The 20,939-nt window shown below is 50.6% G+C and overlaps 2 protein-coding genes across 3 annotated transcripts in view; one reads left to right on the forward strand and one right to left on the reverse strand.

The window, feature by feature from the left end:
- Window positions 1-236: 236 nt before the first annotated feature.
- Wdr37 (WD repeat domain 37) overlaps window positions 237-20,939 on the forward strand; it is a 124,044-nt gene continuing 103,341 nt past the window's right edge. The window contains exons 1-3 of one of the 2 annotated variants that reach the window (XM_089548070.1): window positions 237-389; window positions 631-779; window positions 17,102-17,172. In XM_089548070.1, coding sequence (XP_089404196.1) covers window positions 637-779; window positions 17,102-17,172 — 214 coding nt within the window. In that variant the 5' untranslated portion in view covers window positions 237-389; window positions 631-636. The remainder of the gene's footprint in view (window positions 390-630; window positions 780-17,101; window positions 17,173-20,939) is intronic. The other variant, XM_089548071.1, reaches the window with a different exon arrangement.
- On the reverse strand, window positions 1,532-4,529 carry LOC149339318 (uncharacterized). Its single transcript, XM_089550456.1, has 2 exons — window positions 4,001-4,529; window positions 1,532-2,021 (listed from the first exon to the last, which is right to left on the reverse strand). Exons 1-2 carry the CDS (start codon window positions 4,515-4,517, stop codon window positions 1,768-1,770), a joined length of 771 nt encoding a protein of 256 aa, XP_089406582.1. The 5' UTR covers window positions 4,518-4,529; the 3' UTR covers window positions 1,532-1,767.

The raw sequence follows: 20,939 nt of genomic DNA on the forward strand, positions 1-20,939 counted from the left end.
GACTAAACTACGGCTTTGTGACAGCATAAATACATATATTTAACTCTACCTAGACGTTTGACAGCGTTGTCGCTCACTTACCTTACGTGCAGCTTACTGTATCTGCGTAGTTTCGGTTTCTGCTTCACTGTTGAGGCAACTGAGGCATCAACTCCGACCTAATTTGGACGTCATATGTCTAGTTTTCCCGCTCGCGCTTTTATGAACTATCTCCAGGTGGCGCCACCATATCCACCGCGACCATTATTGGGCAGTGTTTTGACAGGACATCGGGCACTTCGTGTGCTATGTGCCCGGTGCGAAACGTAAAACGAATTTTCCGTGTAATTAGATGAACATTTGTTCATCTTTCATCTACTAGAGCAGGGATTACCACAAAAATAAGCCAGGTGAGAGCCTGAATGCTTTAAATGGCCACCTTGGTGGCGTCGTCGTGTCTGCCCTCGTAGCGCATCGACCTTTGCGTATTGCATGTTCTACCCCGATTTGTTTAATGTGTGCATATATTTAAAGATTGTTCTAAATGCGGCTTTGTTTGGCAAGACATTTATTGTTGCCAGGAGATCAGTGGTCACTCATTGTTCAGTAGATTCTTGGCGTGCTTCAAGAATGAGCCTCTCTTTTTGGCAGCCAAACATGCCGCACGACTCGACCAGCAAACCGAGCAAAACCAAAGGTATAAAGAACCTTGCACGCGTTCTCAGTGACAAGGACTCCGACCTACCCTCTCCTTACGCCAAGAATGACGACGGCGAAAGCGTGCTGCCATCGGCATTCAGGTATGTGACCTGTACCATTCACCTTTCCTGTCTCCACCTAAGGCAGTTTGCATGGAGCGCCCTAATTGTATACGTCCACAACGGCTTCATTAACTGGATATGTATGTTCCTGAAAATTTCTGCCTGTTTTCAGTGCATTAGCGAGAGGTCTTACGCTTGAATTCAAGCGCTGCTGCGTACGCCCACTGTGACTCACGAGCCGGCACTACTAAGTTTGCGTGTGTGTCATTGGTTTTTATCGCGCCCCGGTTTACTATGGCGCGCGTAGCGCGCAGCGTTGACCGACGCTGGCTTATCCGTGTTGAATTGCGTTTTTAAAGGGGTGAATGTGAACCCCGGTTAATTATGTACCACAACAGGATGCTGTCTGTGTCATCTGTGCGGTTGTTGATGCTAACGCCGCTTTATTTATACAGTGACAAAGGAAAGTTCTCTTGTTGTTCACCAGAGTCCGCCTCTTGTTATGCAGTTGGCACATTCACGCGGTCGTCCCGACTCTCGCTGTCTGCGGTGCGAAATTTCAAATCGAGCGTCCGTACCCCACGGAGGTGTTCTTAATTCTGCTCTCTCGATGTGACCAGTCTGTTTTACGAAGGTGCTGGGCTATTCATTAAGCAAATATGTTGCATTATTGACAGTTTAGCAAGGATTTTTGTCCAATAAAGCAGTTGTTCTTGGCAGCTAACTTTTATTTCATGAGACTTGCGTACATAAAAACTGGAAAAGACATTTACTACGTTATGGGCTCATCACAGGTGATGACGTTCGCATATAGTAGATGCATTATATGTGCACAGACATAATTCGTCTACAGGAAATGCTACTCTTCTGGTTGACCCTGATTTCTTGCACATCCAGTGTGTCGCTTTTGGACATAGTCGAAACTCATTTGTGCGCATGCAGTCTGTCTCTACTAAACATGACCTTATACCATCCACTGTATATGTGCAGCTGTCTTCTTGAGCTTGTGCTTCAGCAGCAATTACTTTCATGTCCGTGCTTCGGCTGGCATGTCTTCGAGATGCTGTTTGACTTTAGTGCATCGCATGTACTTGCGTAGAACCAGAAGGAAAACAATGTGCACTGCCACGGAACATGTGTGGATGATGTTCACTTGCAAAATCTTGAATACGATTTCCATAATGCTGGGAGGAGGCGGAGGTGGAGCTGGCTGTGCTGTGTCAGTGCTGTGGGGGTCCAAGATTTCATGCCTTAGGTGTACCTTTGCTTTTCCGTGAAGCTCTGCAAACATTTTTGCAATAAATTATTAGCGAACTGTTAAGTGCGCAACACTTTGGGAATAATTCTGTTCATATAACATCAAATCAAGTCACTATACTTATTTGCATAATGAATGGACTTCTTTCTTCCCTCAAAATGTAAAAAAATTTGGGGTGTTCCCTCATTTCATAGTGTAATATATTAGCAAAAATTTGTTTCTGATATCTAAAATAGTGGGTGCAGTAATTATATTAGTAAACTTTTGGTGCTGCCATGCAAGCATCTGCTGATAGAATAATTTTTTGGGAGATGTTAAGATGGGTCTATTTATGTGGGCAGCACAACACGATGACATTAGATTTAATAGGGTGGGTGTGAGTCTGCATGAATTTATTTGGCAAAGCTAAAGTCCAACATTTTTAGCATTTGGAATTACTACTTCTTTTCAGTTGTGTTATCTCTGTATTGTGTTGGCACACCACAACAACTTGTGCTAGTCTAGATCTCATCCTGAAATAAATTGATTAATTTTGTGTAGGCTCTGCATTGGAAATGTATTCTTTGGCAACTTTTGTTCTGCACCCTTCTTGCTGTGCTAATAACTTCATCAAACATGGATGGTGGCATCATGCTAACTTACTACTTCCAAGAGTTGACCCCCTCAGATCTCAGTAGATACTGCTGTAGTCTAACAAAATGTCTGTTGAAATTTTCTACCAACTCCACATAATTCATCATCTTGGGTATTTTTATTTTAATAGCTATGCATCCTAAGGCCAGCTGGTTTTGCTTCAAACCATAGGCAAACTATCATGATTTTCTTTATTTCACTAATCGCCCTCCTACAGGCCACTCTTTTTTTTTCCATTAAATGTATTCAGTTTGCATCTTCTGGTCGATTGGCCACGAGTCTAATGCTCTTCATTTCACCATTCTGGTTTCTTGCATAGTTAATGCATAGTTTTCTATTTATTTTTTCCACTGCAAGTTGGTGCTCTTTCTCTACAAATACTTGTGCATACATGCACAATTCTTATCAGTCTTCCTCAGCTGTTCTTCATTCCGGCTTTTAGTATGCTCTTCAAAATATACCCAGCCCATGTCCTCCTACACTGCCTCATTTGTGGCTCTGCCTTGAGCACATAATGCTACTCCCCTTTAATTCTCAAGTTTTTTCTTATCCCTAACGGCACTTGTGACCTCAAGACAATACTGCATTCCCAAATCAAACTATAGTACCTCCTAGCACTTCATTAATTCTTCAGTCTCGTGGGAATAGGCTGGGACTAGCCATTTTCCTTAACAAGCGATAATCTTTTATTCAGCCTTGAGAAAGAAAAAGTCTGTCACAGTTGAGGTTATTGTAAGGTATGGGTGGGACTCTGGATGTTTTTTCTGAATTGGGGAGGGGGCTAGATTGACTTTGTTTTATTTACATATTAAGTTGTTGAATGGAAGTGGGCAGCTTAATAAAGATGTACAAACGAGGAGTGATCAGCTGCATTGAAAAAGTTTGCACACAGTCTGTTTCAACTCTGCTAATCATGCTCATGAACCACGGTCGGACAATCAGACTTCTGTGTGTGCATGATTGGTTTAGGTTGCCAAAACTAAATGCTTTAGGACTGGCTACAAAGCCAACTAGCTCATCCCCACTGCGCTTTACATTAATAGCGTACTAGAATTGAAGTGTTTCTCAGAAACTTGATCTAAGCTAAAAAATTGGAGACTTTGGGGGAGGGGGAGCGACCCCCCCCCCCCCCCCCCCCGCCCTTTTCTGGGGTCCTTGAGTGGGACTAGCGTTTTAAGTACTTTCACCACTTTAGCGACTCAGACATTAATTAACGTCGGCCATTTGGGACTAAGTGACCAGGGTGCATTGTACCAACACTGCTACTTAATTGTCCCTGGAATCATTGTCCGAGTAGGTTCAGCCTTTGCAAAATGAAGCCCTCAAGGCCATAGTTGTGGGGTATGCAACGAAATAGAGGCCAGTGTACCTGACTTCGTGAGCACCGGATCCCTGTGGTCGACCGGTACGAAGATGTGCCTCGCGTCCAGCGCGGCGCCGCTAGCGTTGGCGCTCGCGTGGTGAACGACGCTGTCCTGGAGCACGACCACGGCTCCCTCGACCATGAACAGGAAGCGCAGCGCGATGGCGACGACGAACACGGCCGCGGCGCCCAGCATGGGCCGGCGGGCCTCGCGCGTCGCGGCCCAGAACACGACCCCGTAGGCGACCAGGCTGGCGCAGATGATGGCCAGCTTGGCCGACAGCGACCAGACGGCCATCGAGGCGAGGAACACGAAGCCGCGGTTGGGCTGGCGCCGCACCATGGTGACGGTGGCCAGCGCCAGCTTGCACGTGTCCACCGCCACGCTGGTCATGGCGAGTGCGCGCAGGTTCACCACCACGTTGCGGGTGTCGAGCGCGCTTCGCCGGGCTCGCTCGGCGGCGCCGCCCCCGGCCTCTCCGCCATCGCCTCCGTCGCCGTCTCCCCGGCTTGGCAGCATCATGCGAGTCGGCTTGCGCTGGCCATGTCTGCACAGCTGCGCGTTCGAGAAACCGCAGTAAACTCTGTACGCACACCTTCTAACAATGTTCTGGACTTGTATTTGCTGGAAATACAATAGCGCGACCAAAGCGCCTTCAGAAGAGCATCCATTCCTTCTGATATATCCCTTGCAAACGGCGTTCTTGCCTCTTCTCCGCCGTTTTCTGTGCATGCTGTCGGTTCTGAAACTGGCGGACGTTTTCTTTGTGTCGGTGTTCTCGAAAGGGAGAACTGTGACCTTGACTTACACAAAGGTCTTCTCGCCAGTGTCTCCAGCCCGTTCTCATGGCCATGGCTTGTCGGTCGCAGTTTAGCCCTGCAGTATCGGGTTGCCTAGTTCCGCGAGAAATGCCAGCGCCTCAAGACTTTCAAGCAGAGTTTGCACCTGACGAACGCACTACTGTGATGTAGTGCGCCGTGATCGTATATAGCACGGCGTTTGGCACTCATTGTATTGACAAAGGCGCCCATATTCCACAGACTGCCTGGACTGAAAGCTGTAGCGCATACTTTTGGTGTCGACAGTTTTGCAAAGGAATAGTGATGAAACACCAGCGAAAGAACCTGGAGAACTAGGTTAAGAACGGATAGGCGTGACTTTGCAGCATCTGCACGGCATCCGAGAAGGTGGAGACTTGCTCACGCGTGATAGTTTAGATCGGGCTGCTCGTGCCGTGGAAGGTGGTTTGCGCCTGCCGCCGACATCGACGTGGTACGACAGTGGACTCCTTCAATGAAGATTCGCCCGCCATGTCAGAAAACTGCGTACGGCATCTGCCACCTGCTACGAGATCCAGCGTATTGGCTGCAGAGTTGCTTTAGTCTAACTTGTCGGGTGTCTGGATATGAGAAATATCGACTACCATAGAAGACTAGTAGTGCGATCAAGTCCTGATGCCGGCGCATGTTGGCCGCAGTCCCCTGTTCAATCACCATCTCACCGCCTCCTGTGTACTGTCATTGCGTCTGCATCTGGCTACGAATGTGCGGGTGCGATGAGTGGCCCATGGTCGGGCAAGTGCGCGGCGGCGCCGTACTTACCAGAGACGCACGCAGTGGACCACGCGGAGTGCCTGGTTCGGGGACGGGACGGCTGCTGCGACCAGCGGTGCCTGTGGCGGGGCTGTGCCTCCGATGTTCACGGCGCGCACTTCGTCGTTCTCTTCGCTGTGTTCATCGCCACCTCGATGCATTCCTCTTCTTTTTCTTGATCTGCCCCCTTGAAGCTTGTTAGGTTACTCGTCTCTGTCGCAAAATTCAGTTTCGCTTTTAATATCGTCAATGCATAGCCACCAACCGCCCGATTCTTGACGTATCTCTTGTTTTGATCACAAGCCATAGTATTCACGAAGCCAGTCAGTAGGAGCAGCACACCGTAGGTCAAGCGCTTGTCATCGCTTGCTTGGCCATGAAACTTCTCCGTAGCGCTATGGGAGAGCTTCATATGTTGACCGCGCCTTCCGCGAGGCGGCTCTCAGAGACCTGTGGGGGCAACGACGCGAGGAAGCGAGCGTCTCTACGGCCACGAGTCTACGGGCGGAATGAGACGCCGGTGGTGTGGCAGCAACTATTTTCTATTCTGTCGTTGCCTTCGTTCGCAAATCAAGTGCAGTGCACGTGACGCGCATGCAAGCCTACGATGCCGAATACTTGCTGCGTGGCGGGTTGCCGCTCCGGCTACGGAGGTACTCAGGAAAAGGCCTCGCTGTTCTGTCTGCCGAGCGACGCCGAGCAGCGTAAAATATGGAAGCGAGCAATATCCCGACAGGACAGCGGTGGATTTAGCTTCGACTCCAAGCATGACCGTGTATACGACAGGCATTTTGCCCCACGGATTCCGTTTCGCGTGTTTGTGATCAACGGATAAGCAGTGTCGCTGCAACGCGAGAAGCTGAAACTGAAGCTGAAGGTCCGGCCCCGTCCCACGGATATTCGAAGGCCTGCCAGCGTACTTAAGCACGAATCTCTCATGGTGTTGCATTTCAGCTGTACTCGTCAATGTTTTTATGGCTTTTAGTGCGAAAGCACTACTTCACGGGGTCAAAGCCAATCAAGGATCTTGCGGCGTCCCTTACCTTGAGGGTGTAGAAATAAAATAAATATTTCCGAGACTGGGTTTCGAACCTCAGGCGGCCAGAACAGATCAGCTTCGCTGGCCACTTCACTAGAGCACTGTGCTCTCCCCGCAGCCGATCACGCCTCGTGTTAAACTGCAACTCTCTCTTACGCTGTGCAGTACACATCGTCGTCTCCATCAACTTACATCTGCGGCGCAAACAGATCAGATAGCTTAACCTCGATCAGAGCTTAACCTCTAATATCGTCGCCGTGCGTGCCGACGACCCAGCAAGAAAAACCAAGAGCCAAACAAGTCTAAACACATGCGTTCGCACGTCTGCTGGGTTTACCTACGTTGAACCCCTGCCGCGTTTTTTATTTTTTGCTCAAGTTGCTGCGTGATACCGATCATCGCTCATTTTTGGTTTATCGCGTGGCCGCGCACAGTTTCTCTCTAATTTTGGTTGCGCAAAGCCAGCACATGAGTAATGAACAAAAATTCAAAATTTCCTTGCACTGGCTGGTTCTTTCGTGATTACAGCGTGGCAGAGTGTAAATAAATGGCTTATGTAGCAAGAGTCTTCAGCAGCTGGCTTTTCCACCTCCGAAAGTGTCAGCAAAAAAAAAAAAATTGAGATAGATAGCCCCATCAAACTGCCGGTGCATTCGTCATGCGATCGCTTTTGCAGCGCGCACTCCGGTTCTTAAAATGCCACCATAACGTCTTGTTTTCAGCATTAGTGAGATTGCAGTTTTCCTCACACGGTAAACGCCAGCCGTAAGCAGTTTTATGCACTTAGATGAAAGCGAGAACTCGGCCGAAACAGGCGCAACCCAGACGCATATAAATATGTCTGACCGCTACGCTAGATCTTCCAGAGTGACATTGCAGGCAAGTTGCGGTGAAAATGAATGCGTAGGCTGGACCCATGTACAAAAACCGCTGTTTTATAAAAAGCAACGAGAAAAAGCGCGTTATCTGTTGGCCAGAAAACAGCCGCTAACAAGGTTTACTATAGCGGCCGCTGTCGATCGCACAGGGCTCTTAGTGTTTCGATGCTGCCGCCAAGGTTTCAGGTGATAACCATTAAAGTAGCGTCGATTCTAAGCCCAAATACCGATCCCCAGAAAGCACAAATACCAAGCGAATGTGAGCCCACTGGCCGGAAAACAGCCGCTGCGAACAGGGATCGCGCAGGCATTCGTGCCCCCTCGCCGACAGCCGCGCCACTAGCGGCGCACGCTGTCCCTATATGAAACTTTGGCCGGAGTTTCGTGACTATGGCCATGCCTAGTCGCGCGCTTTTTGTGCCCCTATACGGTCTGTTCTTGTGTTCAGTGCTTAGTACTGTTACAGCTTAATTTTTATTCCGACTTCATTTTTGAAACCGTCGTCTTCGTCAGCCTAACTAGTCCCACTGCAGGACAAAGGCCTCTCCCATGTCTCTCCAATTAACCCTGTCACGTGCCAGCTGAGGCCACCCCTGTACCCTCAAACTTCTTGATCTCATCCGCCCTCTTAACTTTCTGTCTCCCCCTGCTACGCTCCCATTGGAATCCAGCCTGTTTTAAGGACCATTGGTTATCTTGCCTTCGCAGTACATGTCCTTCCCAAGCCCATTTCTTCTTGATCCCTGATCTTCTAATTAGCCGTCATAAAACTCCGGATTCTTGTACGATCCCTCAGCCGTTGCCCTCTTGTTTGAATTGACATCGCTTTGGATTTCAGAGGTCATGGAATCCGATGTCCGCTCTGCCGCGTTGCCACCCCAGTCTGTGGAACTGAAGCGAGGAATAATAAGATTCTAGCGTGTTTTGGAGAAACGGGTTGCAAATATTAACAGCCTGGCATGGAGGACGTCTGGAACATGTCGGTCGGTAGTCGCATCTTAGTACAGTGGACAGTCCTCGTAGCTGTGACTCTTCAGACACGTGACTGGGGCGTGAAGTTCGCCGACACTTGGCGTTATTCAGCATAGGAGTCATTGTCACGGTAGTGCTGCACGACTCGAGGCGCCTCCACTTCTGACATTATTTCTCGTCCCGACGGTGTTCGTCCTCTTTCGCTTTTCTTGCATGTATAGTTTCGCGCATTGGCGTTTGAAACAGGCATGCCGGCGAAACGGTTGGGCAAGGGTTATTTGATACCTTTCTCAGATACCCGCCGCGGTGGCGCAGTGGCTACGGTGCTCGGCTGCTGACCCGAAATATGCGGGTTCGGTCCCGGCTGTGGCTGTCGCATTTCATGGAAGCAAAATGCTAGAGGGGGAAAAAAGTTGTATGATGCAATGACATCATAGGGGTTTCGCCATACAAATGTCATACAATTGAGTGATATTGTATGACATCTGTATGACAAAGTTATGATTTTGCAAAAATGAATGACATTCGTATGATAATTTTGTATAATTTCTATGCTAATTGTATTACATTTCTATGGCAAACTGTAAGACTTCTTTGCATCATGCAACTTTTTTCAGCAGGTGCCTACTGTGCCGTGTAAGTGCACGTTAAAGAACCCCCGGTGGTCGATATTATCCGGTGCCCTCCACTATACGGCGTCCCTCAGTCTCTTTGGGACGCTAAACCCCATAAACCAAACCAAACCATACTTTCAAACCATCAAAACTATCAAATGGCTCTGGTTGTTCCATGGTGTTGGACGGCAACATGTCCATTTCAATTTTTCCCATAATTTAACCCGAGCGTGCGTTAATGTACGTGAAAACAGCCACGCTGTATTGGCCTTGTAATTTATCCGGTTGTACCCAGTTGTTCAACGAGGGGGGGGAGGAGGAGGAGGAGGAGGAGGAGGAGGAGGAGGAGGAGGAAGGAAGAGGGTCTGGACAACCGCTTTTTAGCTCCTTTGGCAACCTCCGCACCGTTACATCGCGCAGCCTTCGCCGCTTCACCTCCCCTCTTTTGCGCAGCTGCCATTACAGGATACGTCGACCGGAATTAGAAAGGTCGTTGGTGCAACCCCCCGTGGAATGTACGTCTCTCTCCCTCTCTTTTCTTTCTCGTGCGCTGCGTGTCCCTCTATATAGCAATATACACCGTCGGCTTTGCGGTGCTGTTTATGCTCCTCGAGTGTCGGGGCAGCTTACAGGTGCGCGTGTGTGCAAGCGCACAGGTGGGGTCTGTGCTGTCGCGTAGTTGGAGCATCGTCTCTCGACGTCGTTTGATGTCGGTGCGCACACGTGTGCCCGAGCTTCGGCAGCAGCGACATGAGTCGTCCCATTTTTTGAAAACTGTGCTGCGGCGTGCCGCAAGGCCGAAAATCTGCAGCGAGAATGTCGCCGCCCTATTATTACCCCGGGTTTATTCCACGCGTTACACGGCGGTGGAAGTTTCGGATTAACGTTGACTTGCGGCTTATTCCGATCGGCGATTCGGAGCAGCTCTGCGAATCCGCGCAGGAGCAAGATATCCGTCGCGATCCAGTCGGAACGCAGGATTTGGCCCCGAATCGCTCACTGAAACACGAACTTCGGCTTCTCGGAGCAGGAAAACTTGATCCGGATCGCCGGAAGGCTGACTAGCTAGTTAAGCCCTCGCTTTCTTTCTTCAGGAAGCCGATGACGGGCTACCCGAACTAAGGCTTTACAAATGGTTCGCTGCTTGGTATCGACCACTCTTGCAACGTCGTCGGTACTTTTTATTTTTGTTACGAAAATCACTGTTGGTCTGTCTTGTCTTCTCTGTATTGTCGATTCCGTATTGTCGAAATAGAATCTTTGAACGTGGGCGCTGGTATTGCGGGGTCGACTTCTGTCATGCCTTTGCATCTAAGCAAGGTGGAAATTCTGCTGCCTTCCTGAATGTCACGCGAGCATAGGAGAAAAGATGTGCCTAAACTGATCTTCAAGCGGTACTTATAATCTCGAGTACGCTAGTCGTGGCTTGTTTTATATGGCGTATTTCAATTAATCGGCGCTCTGGAGCTAGCTAATCCGCCTTCGCGGATTCGGAGAGCTGCTCCGCATCGCCGATTGGAATACGTCGTTAGGCCGTGTTATAGTCTGGTGTGTGAGCAAGGTGCATGGGGCGGCAGTTTTAAGGCGAAAGCCTTTATAGGCTCATGGATCAGCTAAGTGTCCGCAGGATTTGTCCGTCCCCAGAAAGTGTCCGGGCAACCTGTCGATCACACTTAGTTAAGACCTGATGAGCTCCGACTTAATTAGTTAAGAATTAATAAATGTTTCATTAATAATTAGTTAAGACAAAATAAGTTTCGTTTATAACGAAGTTCCGGATATAGCGAAGACGTCACAGGTGGCGCCACTGCTCCCCAGCTGCGCTCGTCTCTTCTCGGTCGGCGCTTGGTCCCCGGACTGAACGGACGCTTGATGGCGCCGAAGCGAGTTCTTGTGTCTCCTGCTACCAAGCGCGCTCAAAGGTGTCAGAGAAAGGCTTTCGCCTAAACGCTCTTAAGGTGCCTAAACGCAATGTTACTTAAAGGTGCACTGAAGAGGAATCTGAACTCGTCTTTTTGCCGCGGGAACTCAATCTGCACGTTCCGAGCATCCTTAGAAACTTCGATTTATTGCCCTGTGTGGCCGATTTCCATAATTAAATCGAATTAACGTCCGGCTCCCGTCTTTTTTTTTAATTCTCCCCCGTACGGTGGGCGGAGTCGACCAGCGCGTGGAGTGCCTTTCACCCAGTCCCATGGCGGCTTGCCGCTCTGCCATCGGCGGAGTAATACGTAGTAGTCCGTAGAAGCAAATAGTCCGCGCGTATTTTTATTTCTGCGGGCTTATTTTGCGGCTATATTATCTGCGAATGAAACTATTTATTCACGGAAACTTAAAAAAACAAAATAAAGCGAAAGCAAAGCCTCCACGGAGCTGGCTGAAAGACACTCCACGCGTTGGTCGACTCCGCCCACCGTACGGGGGACAATTCCAAAAAAAAAAAAGGTGGGAGCCAGACGTTAATTAGATTTAATTAAGGAAATCGGTCGCACAGGGCCATAAATCGAAGTTTCTAAGAATGCTCAGAACGTGTAGATCGAGTTCCCGCGGCAAAAAGACGAGTTCAGATTCCTCTTCAGTGCACCTTTAAGACCTGATGAGCTACGACTAAATTAGTTGAGAAGTAATAAATGCTTAATTAATAATTAGTTAAGACAAGTAAGTTTCGGTTATAACGAAGTTCCGGATATAGCGAAGACGTCACAGGTGGCGCCACTGCTCTCCAGCTGCGCTCGCGCTCGTCTCTTCTCGGTCAGCGCTTGGTCCCCGGACTGAACGGACGCTTGATGGCGCCGAAGCGAGTTCTTGTGTGTCCTGCTACCAAGCGCTCTCAAAGGTGTCAGGAAAGGCTTTCGCCTAAACGCACGTAAGTTTACTTAAAATTTCGGAGTTTTGGAGTGTGCTCCCCTGAATTTTTCTCGTACGCATCAGGCGTGCGTTGGGCGCTCGCGGGATTGTCGGGGCGAAAACTGGGCTTTGTAACGGGAATTGTCAATTATCACGGTGGCTCCACGGCGTACACTAGGGCGACCCAGCGATCGTTTCGTCGCGCGCAGTCGTCGTGAGTTTAGGATGTGCGGGAAATAAGCGGCGACCGTTGTCCCCGGTGGTGTCGCGCGGCTTGTGCGGATGTGTGGACAACCTTTTCTCGGGCCGACTATAGCCTTTCGCGGGTGTCGCGCTTCTGTTGGCATTAAAGGCGTCTCCTGTCTCATTGTCGCGCTTTTCTCGAGTTGTCACAGCGTTTTTATATGCTTTGGGCGTTCGCACACCTTGTGGTTGCTATGTAGACACGCGGCGGGAAAAAAAATAAAACTTTAATGCTTTTGGGAAGTCACGTGACTGTTGAGCGAGTGCGTGCAGAAGGGGCATGCACATTGATTTTCCGCATTACAGGTGTCTTTTCATGAACAGTCGACAGAGCCCTTACCTGCACCCTTGGGTTGGAGATCGTTTTACATTAAGGAAATAGTCCTTGCGGATTATTTCCTTGCTTTATTACTTTTTAGCGGTTCCTGCTTCCTTCTCTTCCTTCCTTGCTCCATCTTTTCCTACTTCTTTCTTATATTCTTTTCTTTATCCCTCCTCCCCTTTTTTCCTTCCTTGCTCCCTGTTTCCCTGCCTGCTTCCTTTCGTCCATTCCATGTTACCTGTGTATATGCTCTTTCTTTCTTTCTTTCTTTCTTTCTTTCTTTCTTTCTTTCTTTCTTTCTTTCTTTCTTTCTTTCTTTCTTTCTTTCTTTCTTTCTTTCTTTCTTTCTTTCTTTCTTTCTTTCTTTCTTTCTTTCTTTCTTTCTTTCTTTCTTTCTTTCTTTCTTTCTTTCTTTCTTTCTTTCTTTCTTTCTTTCTTTCTTTCTTTCTTTCTTTCTTTCTTTCTTTCTTTCTTTCTTTCTTTCTTTCTTTCTTTCTTTCTTTCTTTCTCGTCCGAACTCCGTCCATCTCACCGTAATGATGTGAAGCAAACCTCGCTCCCTTGTTCAAGCCTAGAATGAACTGGGGACCACCGCACGATTTTCAAGGTCGGAACGGCGCTGCACCCATTGAGCCGTAAGCTTGACAAAGTACCGCCAATGGCGCCGGCGCGGTGCGCTCGGTAATGCGTATGTAAAACGGCGCAATGTTACTGATCTCGCGCTGGCTGCTAGAGACGGTGTCGGTAAGCGTCCAGTTCGACGAGCGCGCAGTGCATGTCGATTCCGGGTCTAACTTGTCACCGATTAACGTTTAGATTTTACGATATATGTTGCCTGGTAGATCGTGGTCTTTATTATCGCGCGGTCTCGCAAATATTACGTAGGTTCTGTCTGCGGTGACTGATTCGCAAACACACTAAGCTAATGGACTTTACGTTCCCTTACTGCTCTTGACGCGAAATCGAAACAAAACGCGCAGAAGATGTTCTCGGCGTGAAATAGCCCTTCGATTTGCGCGATGCAATCGCTCCCCACACAGTGTACACGGTCGATTCTCCTCCCGTTCATTTCAGAAGCGCGCAGCTGCATTGTGGCGTCCCCTTGCGCCTACGATTGCTCGCCGTTTTCCATGCAACACCGCCTAGACGACCTTGCCTATGGGAGGTGGTTGTGTTGGGCCTCCCGTCCCAGTTGGAAAATGTCTCTGCGTCGTCCCTTTCTAGAGCAGCGTTGGGAGGCCGCGCTGGGCGTTACTCTTCGTTTGAACGTCGCCGTCGGCGCCGCGCTGTGTAATGGGTCTCCGAGGGGCCCCTATAGGCGGGGAACCCCAATTTCGCGTTGCGCAGTGGCTCGAGCGATGGGCTCGCGAATTTGCAGCCTGAGGGCAGTTGGGCAGCAGTAGTCCCCCTTCTTTCCTTCCTCCCTCCTCCCTCCCCCGCCAACCCCTTCGTCTCCTACTGTGCGCGGTTTGCCAGCTCCATCCCCTGGGGATGGCAGCGGACGCCCGTTTACTATTAGTGGACGACGAGTCGCCCCTGTACAAGCGGGGGTAGGCGTGAGAACGTCGTCCGCGCTATCGGTCCCGGTCTTCGGGTCTTGTCTGATGGCTTAATCTGTGTCCGCTCGCAGATATATCGGTCCCCGGTTGGCTCTGTAGCTGTTGACCTTTGCTGCCGGTATCCTACGGTATCGGTCGGAGACGTCCGGTGGAAAACGGCCTAACGCGGATTTGACGAGGCTTTTTGAGGAAATAGAACGGTGGGAACGCGTACAACCGACGACCTTCGGAGGAGAAAGGGAAAAACGGTCTTTTATTAGATATCCTGGTTTTCGTCTCACCCCGAAGGAAGTGATTAAAAAAGAGAGAAAAAAGACTTTTATTTCCGTTTGTCTCGTTCGCCTTCCGCATCGCATGGAGGGATAAACGTAAAACGCAGATCGCGAAACCGCCGACTGGTTCCGAGCGTCGCGCGAGAAAGACGAGGGAACGGCTCCGCCTACACGCTTGACTTGACAGTCTTGACGTCAGTGATCGTTGCACCGTGGGACCGAGCGATGCCGCTTGCGTCCATGCAGACGCCGCGTAGTCTAGCTTAATCGACAGGTGTATACGTCGTCTGTCGGTGGTCGCAGGACGGCTTGCGTGCGGCGGTGTGTCTACGTCATGGAATCTTCTCTCTCTCCCGTCGCCTTCCAGATTCTTTTTTCGTTTTTTGCCGAGTGTTATGGGGAAGACGTTGCCGGCTTGGTGGCAACCCGGTACTTCGTTACCGCGTTAACACCGCTGTCGCACTGATCGAACTCAACGCAGATCCGGCATTACTGCATGGCCAGTTTTAGTCGCAATCGACCGCGATCCTGCTCGACACACTGAACACTGACCGATAGAGATTTTAGATCTGGACAGAAAAGTTACGGCATGCTATCCTTGGCCACTAAATATTAATTCAAATACAAGCTATTATTGGCCAAACTGCTTGCTTGCGCGCAGTTTGTAAATTGCCCGACAATATATCGATAACTGGTTTTTCTTTTGCCACAATTTACACAACTGCGTTAAATTTACGCTGTGAAGCGGACATACAGGAACCCTAATTTACGGTTGGTGTCTTGAAACTAAGTTGCTCACATCTGGTGGGCAGGTTGTGTTGACGTCACGAGGTCACGGGACCCCTCTCAACCAATCAGCGAATTGGTCAAATGTTTAGGGGAATAACCTTAGGTGGAGTAAATTTGTAATAAAGAAGCAAAGGCATCCACCCAAGTGCTACCACACAGGTACAGAGGAAAGCTACAAATCTTCTACCGAAACTTCGTAGTTAAAGGAAACTGCGTCCCGAAAATTCGCTGTAGAAATTCGTCCCGGACCAGGACGAACTTTTCTTGTAACTGCGGAGTTTCTGTGGAAGCTGTGTACTTTCCTTTGTAGCCATATGTCTGCGCTTGGGCGGATGCCATTAATTTACTCCGCTCTTACACTCAGCGAATTTCGTGACACCGAACATCGGCGGGGTTTGGCGTGATGAGAACTCTAAAAATAAAAAAAAGAACGGTTCACTTGCGTTCATATGTCGTTGGTTTCAACCAGCTCCGATACGCCGCTGTATTTTGAGCCTTGGTTTAATTTACATGAAACACCTGTATATGCCAGGAAAGCTCTTTGACATGATAGGCGCCGTGGTGCCTCAGTGGTTATGGCTCTCGGCTGCTGACACGAAAGACGCGGGTTCGATCCCGGTCGCGGCGGCCAAATTTCGATGGAGGCAAAATTCTATAGGCCGGTGTGCTGTGCGATTTCGATGCACGTTAAAGAACCCCAGGTGGTCGAAATTTGCTGAGCCCACCACGGCGTCCCTCATAACCTTGAGTAGCTTTGGGACATTAAATCCCCATAAATCCTCTCTGCCGTGATGTAGACTTCGATGAAACAGCGCTACGACGAGCGCCGTCTGTGAACCATTGCCTTCGCTGTAAACCGCGCCAGATGCCGATAGCGCTGCGTAAAAGAGCCGGCTTGCTTTGCACATACACCGCCGCGACTACCATGCGGAATTGTTTACGTAAACAAGCGGGGAGTTTTCCGCGCTCTCTCCCCCAATGCTCAGCTGTGATCCGCGCGCGCCGCGGCGAGAAACGCGGGCTGAGATCGAGAGAGAGTGCAAGTGTGGAGGGAGAGGGAGCGGGCAAGGAGGGTGGCGGGAGAGCGTGCTTCCATTGGCCCACAGCCGGCGGGGCGCAGGTGAAAGCGGCGATGATGATGCGGCGCTCGCGCCGCGGCGGTGCCAGCCCGCTGGATTCGCCTTCTGTCCGCGGCCGCGTTCGCTCGGCTGCTCCCGACGTCGCCGGCTACTGCGACACAGCGTCGACGTCGCGAGGAGGAAAAAAAGCAGCAGCGCGCGCGTGCGTGCCCGTTTCGCCACCTTCGGCCGGTGGTGGATCTGTCCCATGCTCGCAGCCTCGGGCGTGGTGTGTGTGTGCCGCTGCTTCTCGCTCGACCGCTGGGCGCCGCCGACGTGGTCACTTCGCGCACGTGGCTTCCGGATGCCGGCGCGGAGCGGCGCGTGCTCTCTTTCTCCCCGCCAGTGGCGATCGTCGTCTCGGATAACAGCGGCGCTGCTGCTGGCGCGTGGCCTCTGAGGTGGAGGAAGAAGAGGAGCGGAAATCCTTCCACCGGCTGACCTGAACTGCTCGCTTCCGACGATCGTTGAGGTTTACGTTGTTTAGGACCTGTTGAAGTTTCGGAAGTCTGTGCCGTGGTTCAGTTTCGGACCCGTGTGTAGAACTTGTGTGCGCGTATTGTGGACCGTCGCCTGTTCCACTTCGGAGATCTGTTGTTCCCCCGGGCCCTCCCTCGCTTCCTGAAAGACGAAGTGTTCTCGCGTACCGTTCCAGCGGCTTCGAGTGTGGTGTGCTTTGTGTGCGTGTGTTTCCCCTGCGCTCGAGCCGGCCCGGTCGTGAGTCCCAGTGGGCTTTTGTCGCCTTGGTAGACTTAGTAAGTCAGCAGCAGTAAGCATGAACGCCGTGGTGGAGGGGCGCAAGCCCAGCGCCGGCGACGGCTCTGACCAGCTGGCGTTCCTCTTGACCTTCCTGCACGGCAGGGGCCGCCTGTACGAGCTGTTCGGCCAGATCGAGAAAGAGTTCGAGTCGCTGTACGCCGAGAATCTCGCACGTGAGTATCCATCCTCTCTTCTCTGCTCTGCCTGTTTGTTGTCCTGGCATGCATGCTTTCGCTCACAGCGTTAGTGTGAAAGTGTTGGATAGTCGGTGCATGGCGGAAACGCAGAACACCCCTGTAGATGGTTTGACAAGGCATCACAGCGCCTTAACTTGAACGGTACTCGGCGTAAGCTCTCATTCACCACCTATTCCTATTCTGCCCTCATGCCCTGCGTTGTTGTGGACTCTGCTCTGTGCCGTATGACAGATAGCTGAGCAAAATGTCACTTCCCCTTCCCCTCTCGGCGCCGCACCTGGTGTTGTCGTGCCCTGGTGACGCCTCTGAAACATCGTTTATTGTGGTGTTCTGCGTGTCCGTACGCCGTCGAATCCTGTTGTTTTGCACCGCTTGCATGCGATTCGCCCCGACTGTTAATCAAAGACACTGCAGCGGTCCGCGCTTCCCTCCCTTCATGTGCTGCGAAGTCCCCGAAACACGGGATTTGTGAGCGTGTGCTGGGTCAATTGGACTCACTGCAGCTCACGCGTCTTTGGATGATCACTTTTTTGTAGTCGCGCACCGGCAGGATTTTAGGTGACCTGCCACTGCCGGCAGTGTGTCCGTATTCGTGCATATCTTGAACCACAGCACGGGCATCGAGGCCGGAGTCCTCAGTACGGAGAGCTCTCGGGGCCGAATCTCACCGGCCGAAACGTCGCCATAATGATTTGGATTAAGCATTGCCTGAAGCGTGCATTGCTTGTGAAGATCAACCGGGGCAGATGTGCTTTTTCAATGCCTGTTGAATTGTCTATAGAGGAAATGTGCACCTGTCTTCCCGTGGGTGTCACATGTAATCCTTCAAGTTTTAATTTCAGTGGCAGCTGTAAAAAAAAAAAAATATGAATGCCGCCTACTTCGTGCTGCGCAGTTACGACGTTACTCTAATTAGGACAGCGCTTTTTTGCGCCTCAAGGCTGTACAGCTCGTTGCCTGTCGGGACCTGCGTTTCGACTCTGAGCTCGCTCTCCGGTCAGCCGCCGCGAACACTGACGTGAATCCACCTGTCATAGGCAGTTCTGGTTTACTGATACGGCACTTTGGACGAGTTTTTGTGCTTGGACACGACTTCATAACGCAACCCAAGACGAGGACAAGAGAGAATACACAGGAGCGCTGACTTTCAAAACCACATGGCAAGGTTTAGCGCACTCACTCTCATTGAGTTGTGGTTTAGCGATCGCGTTACTGAGGTTAAATGTTTTAGGTGATGAACAGTTTTCCCTGGATGACAGATACCGCGAAGCACTCCCGCACTTGTGTTCTCGCTCGCGGGGCCGGCCTCAGTTTGCTGTGAGAAAGCTAATCGGCGTTTAATTTACGTTTGTGTAACTTCATTTCAGCCTCATTACGTGGCATTTCCGTTGAGGAAACGAGCATACCTCAGTCGCGCCGCTGGTGCGGAAGCAGATCATCTTCGGAAAGCGTTTCTACTCTGCTTGCTTGTCGGCCCTATAGCCCTCCCATTGGCGACCGGTCATATCTCAAAAGTTCCCGCGTTTCCTTTCGAAAGTGGCGAGATTTCCGCGTTGAAGAGCTCGGAGCTTTTATCAAAAGGCTCAACTTGTTACATCGAACGAGTTGTCACTATATATACTGGTTTCGTGCGTGGGCCGATATCTCCTCGGTGAAGCGTCTGAAGTGCGCTAAGGTAAGGGAGAGGGGGCACGATCAGAATCGGCGGGCGATTCCGCCTGTCGGGGTGGTGCACGCCGCTTAAACTTTCCCGGTTAAACCGCTTTCCTGCCCTGAAACGGCTCTCTTCGGGGCCGCCGCATACACAACTCAGCCTCAACTTATCGGAGTGGAGCAGGAGCGCTGGCGCAGAACGGATGGCTGGCCGGTACTTTACTCGAGGAGTAGGTGGAGGCGCAGGAAAAGGGAGGAAGACGTGAGAAATGTTACAACTGCATGGTTGGGGGAAGGCAGTAATGAGGGCTTGAGGCCGCGGAGTTGTATAGGGCGGTTTGTTTTCTGTCAACATGCTGTTGCCGCTGTTTGTCGACGCGAGAAATCAGATCGGTGAAGTTGTTGGAAAACGGCCGTCGATTCGATTTAATCGTTGGTCGTGTGTATACATTGGCGCTCGTTGCAGTCAGGTGTGCTCGTGCGATGCGCTGAGTCGTTCGCGCCCCCTTTTGAGTCCTTTTGAAGTCAGTGGAGTGTTCCGCAGTCCCGTTTTCGCCGTTGAATACCGCGGCGCTTCCGTGCACTTGTTTGACGTTCGGAGTCGTTATCCACACCCTCCGCGGTAGCTTCGGCGTTTGGCTGCCGATCTCGGGGTCCCGTGTGATGTGAGCGCAAGTTAAGGAGCCCTTCACTACGGCGTCACGCTTTAGCCCATGCGCCTCTTCATTTTTGTTATTCACCCGCGTCTTGCATGTGCTTTGGCAGTGTCAGTCTCCTGAATGCGCAATACCTTTATGGTTTGGTTTATGGGGTTTAACGTCCCAAAGCGACTAAGAATACCTTTATGCGTGCTTCGAGTTTGAAAAGTGAGCACGGTACTGTCCGGGGTTCCATTTACAGGTGATCGGTCAGGGCAATGGAGCGAATCAGGTGACTTGGGCGCTTGCGTCTTTCCTCCCTTTCATTTATTTATTTCAGATATACTGCCAGTCTTAATTTAAAGCCTTGGGAAGGAGTGGGCGATGCAAAAAGATTCAAACAGAACGCAGTATAAATGCATAGTAAGACACCCCGGCCGCGGCGGTCGAATTTCGATGGAGGAGAAATTCTAGAGGCCCGTGTACTGTGCGATGTCAGTGGACGTTAAAGTTCTGGAGCCCTTCACTTCGGCGTCCCTCACAGCCCGAGTCGCTTTGGGACGTTAAACCGCCATAAACCAACCATAGTAAGACATTCTCAACAGAGGTTGCGCGTACAAGAAATTAAAAGAAATCAGTGTTACTTGTACACCACGGCTGTGAAAAGGAAAACATAAAAGAGTACAACATGGTGCTGTTTAACCGCCGCGAAAAGATATTTTACGTGTTCGGGTTTTGCTTAAGAATGACGAAATAGTGGCTGGCTTTCCTGTACCTGCAGGTGTACAGAAAGCCAGCGCATTTCGACGGGGCGGAAGCGGAAACGTCCGCGGGCTGAGATTTTTGCGCATTTGATAGGGAACCCGTGCACGTGGTCGAAATTAATGGGGACTCGTTTACTCTACGGCCTCGCTTATCGTGCCACAGCCCCACCGTTACCCGTTTTGCGATCAGCGCGGTCGCATTAGATGGTTCACGGTTTCTATACCCTCGGTCGCTACCCTGCGAGCGCGTTTCAATAAATCCGCCTCCTTCGTGCACGAGCGTGACACGAGTGCGAAAGAAAAAAATAGGGTCGTAAAAAACAGAAACCTGCTGCTTGACGCAAGCTGTGTACATCTGTCCGTTCTCCGGTCACGTCGCTTAACATTTGTGAAACGGACAAAGAGCCGCTGTCCAACGAAGTTCATCGCAGTATTTCATCCTCTTCCCGGATCTTTTTCTAACGGTGCCATATGGACGGACTCGTGTTATCTCGGCACGAGTGACACGTGATCCGCAAGCTTTCTCTGATCACGAAACGTTGTCCATCGTTTCTCTATCCACGTATACACTCGAAGCATAAGCCGCGGCCGATTGGTTAATAGCGATACCGACTGAATGCGGCTTGCCGGGCGGCAATCGAGAGCTCGATACTGAGCAGCAGGTCTTTGCTTGCTTTTTCTAGACCTT

Source organism: Amblyomma mixtum, chromosome 6, assembly GCF_055824585.1.
Source record: "Amblyomma mixtum isolate Tamu chromosome 6, ASM5582458v1, whole genome shotgun sequence".
Lineage (NCBI taxonomy): Eukaryota > Metazoa > Arthropoda > Arachnida > Ixodida > Ixodidae > Amblyomma > Amblyomma mixtum.

Coding starts and splice junctions, on each gene's coding strand:
- LOC149339318 (XM_089550456.1), bottom strand. CDS start 4,517: ATGATGCTGCCAAGCCGGGGAGACGGCGACGGAGGCGATGGCGGAGAG. Junction 2,022..4,000: donor TCCGGTGCTCACGAAGTCAG/GTACACTGGCCT, acceptor AAATGTTTGCAG/AGCTTCACGGAAAAGCAAAG.